The sequence below is a fragment of the Berghia stephanieae genome, chromosome 7, assembly GCF_034508935.2.
Source record: "Berghia stephanieae isolate SIO BIC M18660-M18661 chromosome 7, UCSD_Bste_1.3, whole genome shotgun sequence".
NCBI classification, from domain to species: Eukaryota; Metazoa; Mollusca; class Gastropoda; order Nudibranchia; family Aeolidiidae; genus Berghia; species Berghia stephanieae.
In genome coordinates, this window is record NC_088366.1 from 667,341 (window position 1) to 683,442 (window position 16,102).

Here is a 16,102-nt window from a genome sequence, read left to right on the forward strand (position 1 = left end):
AGAGAAAAATTGACATCCCTCTCATTCCACCATCCAATATTGATGTCATGCGTTTAGGTAAAGTGCTCACAACATCCGCCAACGGGACATAACATACCAACACACACACACACAACTAGGAGTAACCGTGAACGTCTGAGGTCCGATTGATATAACTTATGGAGAACTAATCACCAAAATGGCTGTCTTAAAAAACAATAACAAAGAGCTGAGTGACGTCCATTTCGTTCCTTTTAAAACCCATCAGACATTCCCCATTCCAAAAAAAATAACGTTTTTCTCTCCCCCCCCCCCCCCCCCGCCTCCCCCTCCCATCCATTGTTTAAAAGGTCAAACCATTCTGATGCCAGTGTCTATGGTTCCCCCCCCCCCCCCCCCTGACAATTGAATGACATAATACGGGTACTTGGGTTGCCATAGACCATAGACTATATGCAGATCTGCCTAGTCCTATGAACATTCGTAAAATTACGGATTTTTGTCACCAGCTTGAGAACAACAAAGACGTTTTTGATTCAATAAATCTTGTTGAAAATGAGAGTTTGGTTGCATAGAAACTGTATTTAGGACTTTGGAGCATATTTTGATTATGCTGATGCAAATAATTGATTTGTAATGCTATTTATTGTGTCCTTTTCATGTTTTTCCTTGAAAACTAAAAATTTTGGATGTTTCAAGCAGGCAGCTCTGTATATGTGACCATTCGTTTCAAAACGTTATTATGTCGGGATAAACCCGCTGTTTAACCAGATCTATGGAAAGACACGTATTTTAAAACATTGGCCAGAAAACTCGTCCTTCAAATATCGATCGATTTAAATGACCATCATCTTGGTAAAAACTTTTAAACCTGAGATCGTACGATTGCCATATTTGAGAGGTTTTGTCAAGAGGAGGGTCATTGAAATCGATTTGTGTCAGAATTCATTTCCCTCGGTCGACAAGAATATGATTATATCGCTTAACAGGCTTAACGCTTGTCTCGTCCGCCATGGTAAGTGTTACTATTGTCTAAGTAACCCTTATAACTTTTAAAGCGCTTTGAGCACGTTTAGTGGATCTTGCTATAAATTAAATTGCCCAAGTTATAAAAGTAGTCCTTCAGAGCCACTAGGCCGGAGTTTATCCCGGTTTCTTTAGCGTGAAACGGACAATAGCAACTGCTTGCTACCCTTTGGACAAAGTACTTTCCGTCAGATCAAACAGACCCCGCTACTCATTCATTAACTGCTGGGTATACAGGGAGATCAGGAAAAAAATATCTCGCCTGCACCCGGGATCGATCTTGGTCTCCTTTGCGTGTGAAGCGAATGCCCTACCAACTGAGATATCCGGACCCCCAATGCCCAAGTTAAGCGGATATTAATGGGAACAAATTACTAGGGCTGAATCATTATTTCAATGTAGATTTTTTCTTTTTTTTTTTAAATCCCTGTTTAACCAAGCGTAATTCATTTCCTTGGCTGAAAACGATTTGGTTCCAGGCCAATTGTTCAAACAAATTGAATCAAACCCGTGAACAATGAATGTAGGTCATCGAGTTGACAGGCCTAATCCATATCTACATGTCCTTTCTTCTAAGTCATTTATCATTGGTTACACGGTATGACGGACGTACGTACGTACGGTAAGAGTAAAAACGGTAATAGCCCCGTCCAGTCCCCAGCGATGGCAAACAGTAACAGGTTGTAGGCGGTGATAAAAAGAATCCTTACGGCGTGGTCTAACAAACAGGTAATAAATAAGACACATCCATCCAGCCCTAATCAATCCCAGGTGAAATGACTCAACACAGGCCACTGACCTTCTCACGTCTATATATATATATATATATATATATTATATATATATATATATATATATATATATATATATATATATATATATATATATATATATAACATATATATATATATAGACACACACACACAATATATATATATATATATATATATATATATATATATATATATATATATATATTATATATTGATGCTATGTGTTAAGGTAAAATACTCACAAATTCTGTCAGCCAAATCAAGCATACCAACACACACAAAAAACCGAGTGTAACCTTTACTGTCTGATTGATATAATCTAATGATAACTAATAACTAACAAAGGCTGTCTAAAATATCAGAACTGATAGACGTCAACTTCTCGTTCCTTGTATTGACGGAACACAATTGGATCCAATACTCACTTACTCTGCCCGCTAGATTAATCTTACCAACACACAAACGTATGTGTGACCTTAAAATTTGAAAGTTTTAGAGGAAATTCAGAGAGAACTAATCATCCAATCGGCGTCCTAAAATCAATAACAAAACACCCGAATAACGTTTATTTAATTCCCCCCCCCCCTTTTTTTTTTTTTTAGGATAATGCGTATGCCACCGATTGTGCCCCTCCCATTATGTCCAATAGATTGAACACTATCATTAGGCCAACTCACAGGGGAACAATACATCTGAAAACGCTTGATTATTTCTCCCATGAATCAACCCCGTAGCCTTTGGACACGTAAAGCCTGACACGAAGACTTCTATTGTGACGTCATTTATAGATTAGTGCAACGCCAAGGGAGTTGTCGTTAGCAGTGCTTAAGGAATTAAATGATCCCATTGGTTGAGCTATTGAATACAACTCACGATTTGTTTTCTTTTGTGGTCCCGAACTTGGTTTTGACGTCATTTTTTGGTCAGTGTCGGGCTTTTCGGTAACGATGGCTCAGACCCAAGCCCCGAATTTCAACCATAAGCCCCAGGACATTCTTCCTGCATATCATCATCACAGAGACAGTTTCATGGATGGACAGCAGACCTGCCTACTACATGTATTACGAAAAAATATCGTCAAATTACGACATTTTGGCTCCGAATTTCAGAACTTCATGACTATCTCTTAAGTCATTAAAACTTACTGAAAATGAGAGTTGATGCCAGACTATATAGTTTTATGGATTTTGAAATGTTTTTTAAAAATCTTTTTTAAAAAATCCTGATGAGGGTAAATTGTTTCTTTTTAACCATAGCAACTACTATTTTTATCTCCTAAAATCTCGGGAATTTTAGATTTCCAAGTAGTCGGGTCTGGGTCAGTCATCACAAAGCCCACTGGTTGTGGCGGGCACACAATAAATTAACATTCATCTTTCTGGATTCTACGTAAAGCATTATCGTATTTTATAGGGGTTTGTCGTCTTAGGTGAAGAAGAGTTTTGAGTCCGAAAAGTTCCATTTTTTTAAAAATACGTTATATCCTGAAACTGTTGTACACATTTTTTTTTTTTTGGGTCAACACGTTTTAAAGTTATTATCATCGAGCAGAGACGTAACATGGAACAATAGAGAACCATTCACCTCACTGGTCAAGGGTTTGACGCGAAACGTACACAATCTAAATATATATCCATTTATAAATAGCCCCTACAATAGAGAACCATGCACCTTACTGGTCAAGGGTTTGACGCGAAACGCACTATTCTAAATATACATCCATTTATAAATAGCCCCTACGTCACCGTAGATCATGTGTATGATATATTAACATAATATATCTTGGATTAGACACCAGTCTGTGATTCACCCATTGTGACATTCCGGGAATTAAGCCAAGCATGGAGTCAGAACTCTATGGCCCTCTACCCCCCCCCCCAGCCCCCCTCACCCCATACACACACCCCTTTCCTCACGCCAACGACATCAACAATATGAATATATAACATACTGTGATTGAATATCGTACGTAAGATTTCATTACAAATGACGACACACTTGAATGAAATCCTTTGACACGGTCCTGAACACAATGAACACAAATGTTACACAATGGACTTGAAAGAAAGTAATTGAAAGAAGTTATACACACAACAAACAAAATAGGGACAGGAATCACAGCATGACGGTGATTACACGCGTTAACGCTGAATGACAACAACTGCTTTGAATTGAATCTTTGAGATTTGTTAGCAAACATGTCTGGACATCTGAAGGTATGAGGATCAATCCCTATCTATGGTAAACTTATCCCCCCCCCCCCCCCACCTTCCTTCCTTCTTCGTGGGGTGGAGGTGGAGATGGTGCGCGCGCAATATCAAGCGCTTGATACACCCTCAATTAAAAAAAGTCTATTCTATGAATTGCCATGTCCAATTGCTCCAATAATTTCTCCTTTGAAAATGTTCCTTCTCATTTAAGTTAGATCTACATTGCCTTCCAATTTCCTCCCGTTGTTCTATCCAAACACAGATTGAGTGAAAACTTTCCTTTGTCTATCCAAACACAGATGGAAAGAAAACCTTCCTTTGTTCTATCCAAACACAGATGGAGTGAAAACTTTCCTTTGTCTATCCAAACACAGATGGAAAGAAAACCTTCCTTTGTTCTATCCAAACACAGATTGAGTGAAAACTTTCCTTTGTTCTATCCAAACACAGATTGAGTGAAAACTTTCCTTTGTTCTATCCAAACACAGATGGAAAGAAAACCTTCCTTTGTTCTATCCAAACACAGATTGAGTGAAAACCTTCCTTTGTTCTATCCAAACACAGATTGAGTGAAAACCTTCCTTTGTTCTATCCAAACACAGATTGAGTGAAAACCTTCCTTTGTTCTATCCAAACACAGATGGAGTGAAAACCTTCCTTTGTTCTATCCAAACACAGATTGAGTGAAAACTTTCCTTTGTTCTATCCAAACACAGATTGAGTGAAAACCTTCCTTTGTTCTATCCAAACACAGATGGAGTGAAAACCTTCCTTTGTTCTATCCAAACACAGATGGAGTGAAAACCTTCCTTTGTTCTATCCAAACACAGACGGAATGAAAACCTTCATTTTTCTAACTATCTCTCAGTGTTCATGAGTTTGGTGTCTGTTTCATTTTAGATCCAATCATTACACATTTTGCAGGCATGAAATAGAAATATTTGCTTCAGTTTTGCCCGACTTAAAATTGTTTTTAGAAGTCTCCTAATCTTTCACCGAATATTGACATTGAGATTCAATGATACAAATATAAATGATGACGACAATGAAGATGATGATGACAATGTCTGCTACCCTTTGGATACAACCCTAATCTATTGAAAAACACGATCCACTTAATCTAACAAATCCATCAATCCAAGATATTGCTGAGAGGACAGAAGAAATTGTTGGCATTATGCCTTTCCAAAGAGCACACTATTGAGATGCCCAATCGCAGACTTGAATGCTCGGACCTAAATTAGGTCGTATTGTGAGTCCAAGTCCATACCACTACACCGTGGTGATACATTCAGTTATTTCAGAATGTATATCAAATATCAAATCAACCCCCATCATTATAATTATAGACGACTAAGTGGCAATCAATGACCAATTGTTTAATGGAAAATACTAAGCATTACAAATCTTTGAAAGAATTGATCTGAGAACCATCAAAGTATATTAGGCAAGCCCACATAGACAACACACACACACACACACACACAGACACAAACACAATTAATTAAAACAAGCATTAAAAAAAAAGAAAAAAAAAAAAAAGAAAACAAAACAACCAAAGTATAAGAAAAAAAAAATAAACTAAAAAAAAATATGCAAAAATGCAGTTGTGAATTAAGGAAAGCAATTCATCTCTTTCCTGTATATGAAAATGGTTTATGAATGAAAAAGAAGGACACCCATCCATTACTAGATGACACTACCAAAATACAAGGTTGTTGAGAGCTTCAAGTGGTCATGTCAAGTGTAATGTAAAGGCTACATTCTTTCTCTTTTTTTTTTCATTTACAGCATCTTGGTAGAACAGTAGGGAAATAAATATGGTTTGTATCCCAAAATCAACACTTTGTGGCCTACAGCAACTAGATACATCCTAGCTCCCCATAGGGTTTCTATTCACTTGAGTAGCATTTTCCCGATCAGGATTAACAAGTATACTAAAAAAAACAACAACAAAAATAAATACCACCCCCCCCCCCCCCCCCAAAAAAAAAAAAAAACAAAAAAAAACTAAAAAAACAAAACAACTTTAATACTGTGTCAGCATCTCAACAATCCCTGTAATTTGATAATGGTCTGTAATCTACAATGAACTCTTCCCTGTCCCAAATAAAGGACTGATTCATTGAGACAAGGGACACGAAGTAAGCTGAACAACAACATTCAGATGAAGGACTGATTCATTGAGACAAGGGACAGGAAGTAAGCTGAACAACAACATTCAGATGAAGGACTGATTCATTGAGACAAGGGACACGAAGTAAGCTGAACAACAACATTCAGATGAAGGACTGATTCATTGAGACAAGGGACAGGAAGTAAGCTGAACAACAACATTCAGATGAAGGACTGATTCATTGAGACAAGGGACACGAAATAAGCTGAACAACAACATTCAGATGAAGGACTGATTCATTGAGACAAGGGACAGGAAGTAAGCTGAACAACAACATTCAGATGAAGGACTGATTCATTGAGACAAGGGACAGGAAGTAAGCTGAACAACAACATTCAGATGAAGGACTGATTCATTGAGACAAGGGACAGGAAGTAAGCTGAACAACAACATTCAGATGAAGGACTGATTCATTGAGACAAGGGACAGGAAGTAAGCTGAACAACAACATTCAGATGAAGGACTGATTCATTGAGACAAGGGACAGGAAGTAAGCTGAACAACAACAACATTCAGATGAAGGACTGATTCATTGAGACAAGGGACAGGAAGTAAGCTGAACAACAACATTCAGATGAAGGACTGATTCATTGAGACAAGGGACACGAAGTAAGCTGAACAACAACATTCAGAATCGCTTCTACACATTTTACACTTAGTCTCTATGGCATTAGTATACAAGGGCCCTCCTTACACTTAGTCTCTATGAAGTATGGATGGCATTAGTATACAAGGGCCCTCCTTACACTTAGTCTCTATGAAGTATGGATGGCATTAGTATACAAGGGCCCTCCTTAACCTAAATAGGAAAGTGTGGTTTTGTAATAGCCAGAAAGTAAGGAACAAAAAATGAATAGAACGGCTTTTAAAAGAAACACGGAATGTTTCGGGCTCAAATTCCTTCTTCAGCCAACAAGTAAAACAATAAAAACAATAAATACATCACTTGAAATCCAGATAGATGGCAGAGAAACACAATTAATATTGGTCTGTCGTCTGTCTAGATTTCAAGTGATTTTGTTACGTTATTATTGTTTTTGTAGCTGAAGAAGGGATTTGAGCCCGAACCATTCGGTATTTGTTCTTTGTTCTTACTGTAAGCTGTTATATTCATTTTTGTCCATTCATTTTTGATCGTCCACAACTTCTAGCAATTTAGAATCACTTGGACTGGTAATGGCCAGACTAAATGACGTATCGTCCACAACTTCTAGCAATTTAGAATCACTTGGACTGGTAATGGCCAGACTAAATGACGTATCGTCCACAACTTCTAGCAATTTAGAATCACTTGGACTGGTAATGGCCAGACTAAATGACGTATCGTCCACAACTTCTAGCAATTTAGAATCACTTGGACTGGTAATGGCCAGACTAAATGACGTATCGTCCACAACTTCTAGCAATTTAGAATCACTTGGACTGGTAATGGCCAGACTAAATGACGTATCGTCCACAACTTCTAGCAATTTAGAATCACTTGGACTGGTAATGGCCAGACTAAATGACGTATCGTCCACAACTTCTAGCAATTTAGAATCACTTGGACTGGTAATGGCCAGACTAAATGACGTATCGTCCACAACTTCTAGCAATTTAGAATCACTTGGACTGGTAATGGCCAGACTAAATGACGTATCGTCCACAACTTCTAGCAATTTAGAATCACTTGGACTGGTAATGGCCAGACTAAATGACGTATCGTCCACAACTTCTAGCAATTTAGAATCACTTGGACTGGTAATGGCCAGACTAAATGACGTATCGTCCACAACTTCTAGCAATTTAGAATCACTTGGACTGGTAATGGCCAGACTAAATGACGTATCGTCCACAACTTCTAGCAATTTAGAATCACTTGGACTGGTAATGGCCAGACTAAATGACGTATCGTCCACAACTTCTAGCAATTTAGAATCACTTGGACTGGTAATGGCCAGACTAAATGACGTATCGTCCACAACTTCTAGCAATTTAGAATCACTTGGACTGGTAATGGCCAGACTAAATGACGTATCGTCCACAACTTCTAGCAATTTTAGAATCACTTGGACTGGTAATGGCCAGACTAAATGACGTATCGTCCACAACTTCTAGCAATTTAGAATCACTTGGACTGGTAATGGCCAGACTAAATGACGTATCGTCCACAACTTCTAGCAATTTAGAATCACTTGGACTGGTAATGGCCAGACTAAATGACGTATCGTCCACAACTTCTAGCAATTTAGAATCACTTGGACTGGTAATGGCCAGACTAAATGACGTATCGTCCACAACTTCTAGCAATTTAGAATCACTTGGACTGGTAATGGCCAGACTAAATGACGTATCGTCCACAACTTCTAGCAATTTAGAATCACTTGGACTGGTAATGGCCAGACTAAATGACGTATCGTCCACAACTTCTAGCAATTTAGAATCACTTGGACTGGTAATGGCCAGACTAAATGACGTATCGTCCACAACTTCTAGCAATTTAGAATCACTTGGACTGGTAATGGCCAGACTAAATGACGTATCGTCCACAACTTCTAGCAATTTAGAATCACTTGGACTGGTAATGGCCAGACTAAATGACGTATCGTCCACAACTTCTAGCAATTTAGAATCACTTGGACTGGTAATGGCCAGACTAAATGACGTATCGTCCACAACTTCTAGCAATTTAGAATCACTTGGACTGGTAATGGCCAGACTAAATGACGTATCGTCCACAACTTCTAGCAATTTAGAATCACTTGGACTGGTAATGGCCAGACTAAATGACGTATCGTCCACAACTTCTAGCAATTTAGAATCACTTGGACTGGTAATGGCCAGACTAAATGACGTATCGTCCACAACTTCTAGCAATTTAGAATCACTTGGACTGGTAATGGCCAGACTAAATGACGTATCGTCCACAACTTCTAGCAATTTAGAATCACTTGGAATGGTAATGGCCAGACTAAATGACGTATCGTCCACAACTTCTAGCAATTTAGAATCACTTGGACTGGTAATGGCCAGACTAAATGACGTATCGTCCACAACTTCTAGCAATTTAGAATCACTTGGACTGGTAATGGCCAGACTAAATGACGTATCGTCCACAACTTCTAGCAATTTAGAATCACTTGGACTGGTAATGGCCAGACTAAATGACGTATCGTCCACAACTTCTAGCAATTTAGAATCACTTGGACTGGTAATGGCCAGACTAAATGACGTATCGTCCACAACTTCTAGCAATTTAGAATCACTTGGACTGGTAATGGCCAGACTAAATGACGTATCGTCCACAACTTCTAGCAATTTAGAATCACTTGGACTGGTAATGGCCAGACTAAATGACGTATCGTCCACAACTTCTAGCAATTTAGAATCACTTGGACTGGTAATGGCCAGACTAAATGACGTATCGTCCACAACTTCTAGCAATTTAGAATCACTTGGACTGGTAATGGCCAGACTAAATGACGTATCGTCCACAACTTCTAGCAATTTAGAATCACTTGGAATGGTAATGGCCAGACTAAATGACGTATCGTCCACAACTTCTAGCAATTTAGAATCACTTGGGAAATGGTAATGGCCAGACTAAATGACGTATCGTCCACAACTTCTAGCAATTTAGAATCACTTGGAATGGTAATGGCCAGACTAAATGACGTATCGTCCACAACTTCTAGCAATTTAGAATCACTTGGATGGTAATGGCCAGACTAAATGACGTATCGTCCACAACTTCTAGCAATTTAGAATCACTTGGAATGGTAATGGCCAGACTAAATGACGTATCGTCCACAACTTCTAGCAATTTAGAATCACTTGGAATGGTAATGGCCAGACTAAATGACGTATCGTCCACAACTTCTAGCAATTTAGAATCACTTGGACTGGTAATGGCCAGACTAAATGACGTATCGTCCACAACTTCTAGCAATTTAGAATCACTTGGAATGGTAATGGCCAGACTAAATGACGTATCGTCCACAACTTCTAGCAATTTAGAATCACTTGGACTGGTAATGGCCAGACTAAATGACGTATCGTCCACAACTTCTAGCAATTTAGAATCACTTGGACTGGTAATGGCCAGACTAAATGACGTATCGTCCACAACTTCTAGCAATTTAGAATCACTTGGACTGGTAATGGCCAGACTAAATGACGTATCGTCCACAACTTCTAGCAATTTAGAATCACTTGGACTGGTAATGGTCCAGACTAAAATGACGTTATCGTCCACAACTTCTAGCAATTTAGAATCACTTGGACTGGTAATGGCCAGACTAAATGACGTATCGTCCACAACTTCTAGCAATTTAGAATCACTTGGACTGGTAATGGCCAGACTAAATGACGTATCGTCCACAACTTCTAGCAATTTAGAATCACTTGGACTGGTAATGGCCAGACTAAATGACGTATCGTCCACAACTTCTAGCAATTTAGAATCACTTGGACTGGTAATGGCCAGACTAAATGACGTATCGTCCACAACTTCTAGCAATTTAGAATCACTTGGACTGGTAATGGCCAGACTAAATGACGTATCGTCCACAACTTCTAGCAATTTAGAATCACTTGGACTGGTAATGGCCAGACTAAATGACGAGATAGATTAAGATTTGAATGTGAAATAAAACATGGCATGTTATGCCATTGGAAGTGTTGATACTTACTGGTCAGTAAATCCTTCAAGATCCTCGGCTTGTTCATCGAGGGTTGATTCCAGGTCTAAGTACGTTCCAAAGTCTGCTTGGCCACCACTGTGGTAGCGATAAATTTGGAGGGCACAATCCTCCAACTGCGTAAAAGAGAAATGGGACAATTAAAATAAAATAAGGGTCAGATATAATAACAATGAAATCTATAATGATACAACATGGCTTGGATTCCCACTGTGAAATCCATAGATTTGGAGGGCACAATCCTCCCAACTGGGTAAAACAGAAATAGGGAGATTGAAATAAGGGTCAGATAGAAATGTGACCCATCTTCACATAAAGGTAATTATGTTGGAGTGAATGGGACAAAAAAAAAGTGGATTTAGAATTTAAAATGATACGAAATCTGAACTTTTGATTTTTTATAATATTATAAGAAATGGTATTTATTCTCTCTCACGTTGAACAGAGATTAATAATATCATACAAGTGGCTAGAAATTCAATTTTCAGCTCCTAGTTCATCCCGACATAATACTGTTTGGAGGCAGTGGGTCACATGTTAACAATCAACTTTATCATTATACAATATGGCTTGGGTTCAACCATGTCATAGGGAAGTCATTCAATTTCACGGAAATGTTTTCTTGGTTTGTGTTTGTTTTGTGCAGCTAACTGGTCAAGAGGTATAACACTCGCCTTCGGACTGGAAGGTCTCGGGTTCAAGTCATGCTCTGAGAGGTGCATAGTTGAGCCCTTGGAAAAGGCTCTTTACTCACATTCTCTCACCGTACGCAGGGTGTAAAATGAGAACCTGGCTGTTAACGGCGTTCTCCGTTCTCAATACTAGAACCTATCAAGTGAAATCTTAATCTATTGACGATCCATTGTAACATTAATTTAATAAATATCAGATTAGAAAAGGTGTGTGTCTTGTGTGGAGTATAAAGTATAAAGTTCATGTTTTTAATACTTTCATTGATATATAATTCAATTAAATTTTTTTTTTTAAACAACAAAAAAAAACAAACAAACATGCAAATATTTCCTGTTTAATCTAACAATTAACAATAGAACTCATCGTACCGTTTTTATGTTTAAAAAAACTCAATAAAGGTCGGTAATTGAAGTTCATAAGTATGACAGTATTTTAGTTTCTAATCTTATAGAAATAAAAAGAATAAAATATGATCATCATTATTATAACAATATTATATTTAAATACTAAAGATTCTAATGATAATGATGATGATCTTGAATCTTGATAAAGCAAAGAGGGGTATTATATCATTATGGTTATGATTATAACTTAGATAAAGTGAGATCTCGAGGGAAAAACCATGTTTGCCGGCCAGTCAGGATAATAGATATTGATAATTTATTTAAGACAACTCTACTTGCTGCATTAATTACCAAGTCTTGTCTGTTTAGTATGAAGCAATGCTCTTCGAAATTTAATTAATAAATAATGTAAATACGCAACTACGTTTAAGATTCTCAACTATTCAGATTGAATTGCTATCTAATTCTCAGATTGGTCTGGTTATTTCCACTTTCATTTTTTCCCAATTCAAAACGAAGGAATTGTCATTGTCTTAAAATACTGAACGCCAGACCAAAAAAAAAAAAAAAAATCTCGAGTAAGTTAAAGTTAGGCTACATTTCATGCGTTAAAATCTATAGCTCTTATTGATTGAGTTAATCAATTGTATTGATTTATTCTAGGTTTGGTAAAAAAAAAATTCGAAATGTGAAACAATCAATATCCTGCTTCGATCTGTTCAACTTCAACATCAACGATGCCGATGGGCGTTCACCTGTGTCGTCTGCCACTGTTTGACACTTTTGGTGACACACACTACACCTAACGGAAAAATAAACTCACCCGGTGAGGAGCATCTAGATGTCTATGTATTCCAGCGATTTGATTTATAAGAGGCACATCATCCAAAAATGAATATGTAGGTGGTCTAGTTGGTTCAGGAAAATTTGTATTAGCAAAAGGATCTCTATCGTCAAGGTATTGAATGCGACAGGCGAACGTCGTCGCCATGTTGATTTGGTTCGATTGCAACCACTTGTCAACTTTGACCTAAGATCTTGATAAGCCTGTCGATTTCCTGCGCACCGTTATTTTTACTTCTTTACTTCTCTTATTTTCTTTCTTTATCTTTCTTTCATTCTTTCTTTTGTTTTTCTTTCATTCTTTCTTCCTTTTAAGAAAAACTTAACTGCTAAATTATATATCTGGTAATTTATTTCATATCCTTTTTAACACACTTCTTTGAAAAATTGAGTCAATTTCACTCGTCTTTCTTTACCCTAAGCTGTGATAGTACCCCCCCCCCCCCTCCTCTCTCTCTCTCTCTCTCTCTCTCTCTCTCTCTCTCTCTCTCTCTCTCTCTCTCTCTCTCTCTCTCTCTCTCTCTCTCTCTCTCTCTCTCTCTCTCCGTTGTGTTAGTGTTTATAAGTTTGTGAGTGTTGGTTTCTCCCGTTTAGTTTTGCCGACACGTATTTAAGATTCCATCCCTTTGTACTAGATTTTCTGACAATTTTCACTTTGAGAAGGTACTGGACCGACTTGCACCTATCGACAGCGAACGCTTAGATGAACATTATTGTGATGGACACAATCTTTCGTTGATTAGAAAGAGTATTTCCACTACAACAATGAGCCCATAACAATGTGGGTTATCAGACCTGCATATAAGTACAAGTCGTATTGGACCATTATAAACACAATGGCTCCAATTCCAAAACGTCATGATTATCTAAGTCATGAAAACTTTTTGAAAATGAAAGTAGATGCCAGACTACACACACACATACACACACACATACACACACACACACACACACACACACATACTTTTAATGATTTTGAAGTGTTATTTCATCGGTGTGAGGGTAAATGTGTGGCTATCTGGTCTTGTGGTATGACACGCGTAGTTGAGTCCTTGAAAAAGGCTCTTTACTCACATTCTCTCACATACTCAGGTGTAAAATGAGTATATATTTATATATCGCGCAATATCCACTAAACGTGCTCAAAGCGCTTTATAAAGGTCCCTAAACAACAGCAACACTTAACATGTAGGACGGGACACGTCGTGTCCCGACGCCTGGTAGGCAATATTACCATTTTTTCCCGGACAGAGTTAACGGCCTGGTACTCATTTACACCTGAATTCAGTGAGAGAATGTGAGTAAAGAACCTTTTCCAAGGACTCGACAATACGCCGAGCGAGGCTTGAACCCGGGACCTTCCAATCCGAAAGCGAGTGTCATACCACTAGACCACATAGTCGCACAAACCGGAGTGACAAAAATGAGGTTTAGACTCAGTACCTTGCAGGCATGAATGTGACTGTGATGTTATAGCCCTCGACTCGGGCAAACTGTGTCAAGGGAGTTAATTCAAACATTATTTTTTTGAGTGGCAAAGAAAACAATGGTTCTCTCACTTTGTCCAGTTTCATTTCTGGGTTAATATTTTTGTGTGTGTTTTTTTCCACCTTAAATTTAAAAGCACCAACACCATGGTCCGCTAGCTTTTTGTTTTGTTTGATTAAAAACCGATTATCTTTATTATTATTATTATTATCATCATTATTATTATTATTATTATTATTATTATTATTATTATTATTATTATTATTATTATTATTATTATTATTATTATTATTATTATTATTATATTCAAAAGGTAATCAATTATTTTGTTTTAATGTTAAAAGACAGCAACGAAGCTTTTAAATGGAACTGACAATATTATGGCTTACGGGGAAAGGTTTAAAACACTTAGCCCTCCCATCTCTAAAATACAGAAGTAGGAGGGGTGACCTTATAAATATTTAATACAAAATTTTCCATAGTTTTTATCAAATTGACCACAATAGACTTTTTAACACTCCCATGTAAGATTTACCCGAGGAGACAACAAATACGCAATTTTATAACAGTTTTCATTAGAGAGAGAGAGAGAGAGAGGGGGGGGGGAGTGAGAGAGAGAGAGAGAGAGACTGAGATGAGGAGGAGGAGAGAGAGAGAGAGTGGAGGAGAGATAGTAGAGAGAGGGGCGGAGAGAGGGCGGAGGAGAAAAGTAGGTGGACGATAGAGAGAGAGAGAGAGAGAAAGAGAGAGACAGAGAGAGAGAGAGAGAGGAGAAGGAAAGAGATAAATAAAGGGAGAGAAAGAGAGAGAGAGAGAGAGAGAGAGAGAGAGAGAGAGAGAGGAGAAGGAGAGAAAGAGATAAATAAAGGGAGAGAGAGAGAGAGAGAGAGAGAGAGAGAGAGGGGGGGGGGGGAGAGAGGTAATTATTTGCTCACCTTTCTAACGTCCACGTTCATACTTTCCAAAAGTTCATCGGCCGTCGTGTAGCCGGCGAAATGTAGATCGCTGTCCTCGGCCCCAGGGACGGTGATCAATTTCCTTTGGGGCGGAGGCTTTTCACAGAGACTGACGAAATCCGTGATGGTCACCAGGCCCTTTTTGCTCTGTAGAATTCCCCACATTTGTTTGGCGACGGCTGACGGTTGTCTGGGCGTTCGTGCTTGTTTTCCCGGGGGAGGGGCATTGAGGTGCATCGCCCTTTCTGCAGATATAGACTCGTCCTCAATGTCTATCAGGTTGTCTCCGTGAGATTTGGATTGTCGAAGGTTGTTGTTGTTGTTGGATCTTCGACCGTCTTGTTCGAAACCGTAGCTGTTGGGTCGAGTTTTTCTATTATCTAGGTCGTGTGGAGTTGGACTCATGGGAGATGTGGCTTGTGCCGGTTGTAGGGGGTGGTGAGGGGTGTGAGGTACAGGGGCGTCCATCAGATTTGACCCGGTGGACAGGAGGTGACGGTTTGAATTCAGGAAACTATCAATGTCGTCCACTTCTCCGATCATGCCGGATTTCTTTCCTTTGTAAATTTTCTTTTGCGATTTTTGCTGGTGGTCTGGTGTCTGCGGTGAATGGGGTGACTGAGGATGACTGGGCAATGCCTCTTGGACATCCCCGTTTTGCGTGGACAATTGGTGAGGCAGTCTGCTTTGTCTGCAGTTGCCGTCCTCGTCTGCGGGATTCGCGCCAGGCCTTGGACTGTTACTTTGATAGGAATTGCTATGTCCGCCGCGTTCTTCCAAAATGTCTTCACGAGAATTTTGTCTACTGTGGCGTCCGTGCTTTCCTTGGCGGTGGATGTTGGGTGACTCTTCACGATTGAACCCAAATTGAGATCCGTTACTTTCACGTTCGTCAAGAATGCTGTCCCGAGAACCATCTCTGTTGAGACGCTTGT

The 16,102-nt window shown here is 38.8% G+C and overlaps 1 protein-coding gene across 3 annotated transcripts in view; it reads right to left on the bottom strand.

The window, feature by feature from the left end:
* Positions 1–16,102, bottom strand: part of LOC144976313 (FH1/FH2 domain-containing protein 3-like) — a 188,572-nt gene that overhangs the window by 70,312 nt on the left and 102,158 nt on the right. For all 3 annotated transcript variants that reach the window (XM_078920511.1, XM_078920509.1, XM_078920510.1), the window contains exons 5-6: positions 15,147–16,102; positions 10,835–10,959 (exon numbers count right to left, since the gene is read on the bottom strand). The exon at positions 15,147–16,102 is cut by the window's right edge and continues 2,296 nt beyond it. In XM_078920511.1, the coding sequence (XP_078776637.1) occupies positions 10,835–10,959; positions 15,147–16,102 (1,081 nt within the window). The remainder of the gene's footprint in view (positions 1–10,834; positions 10,960–15,146) is intronic.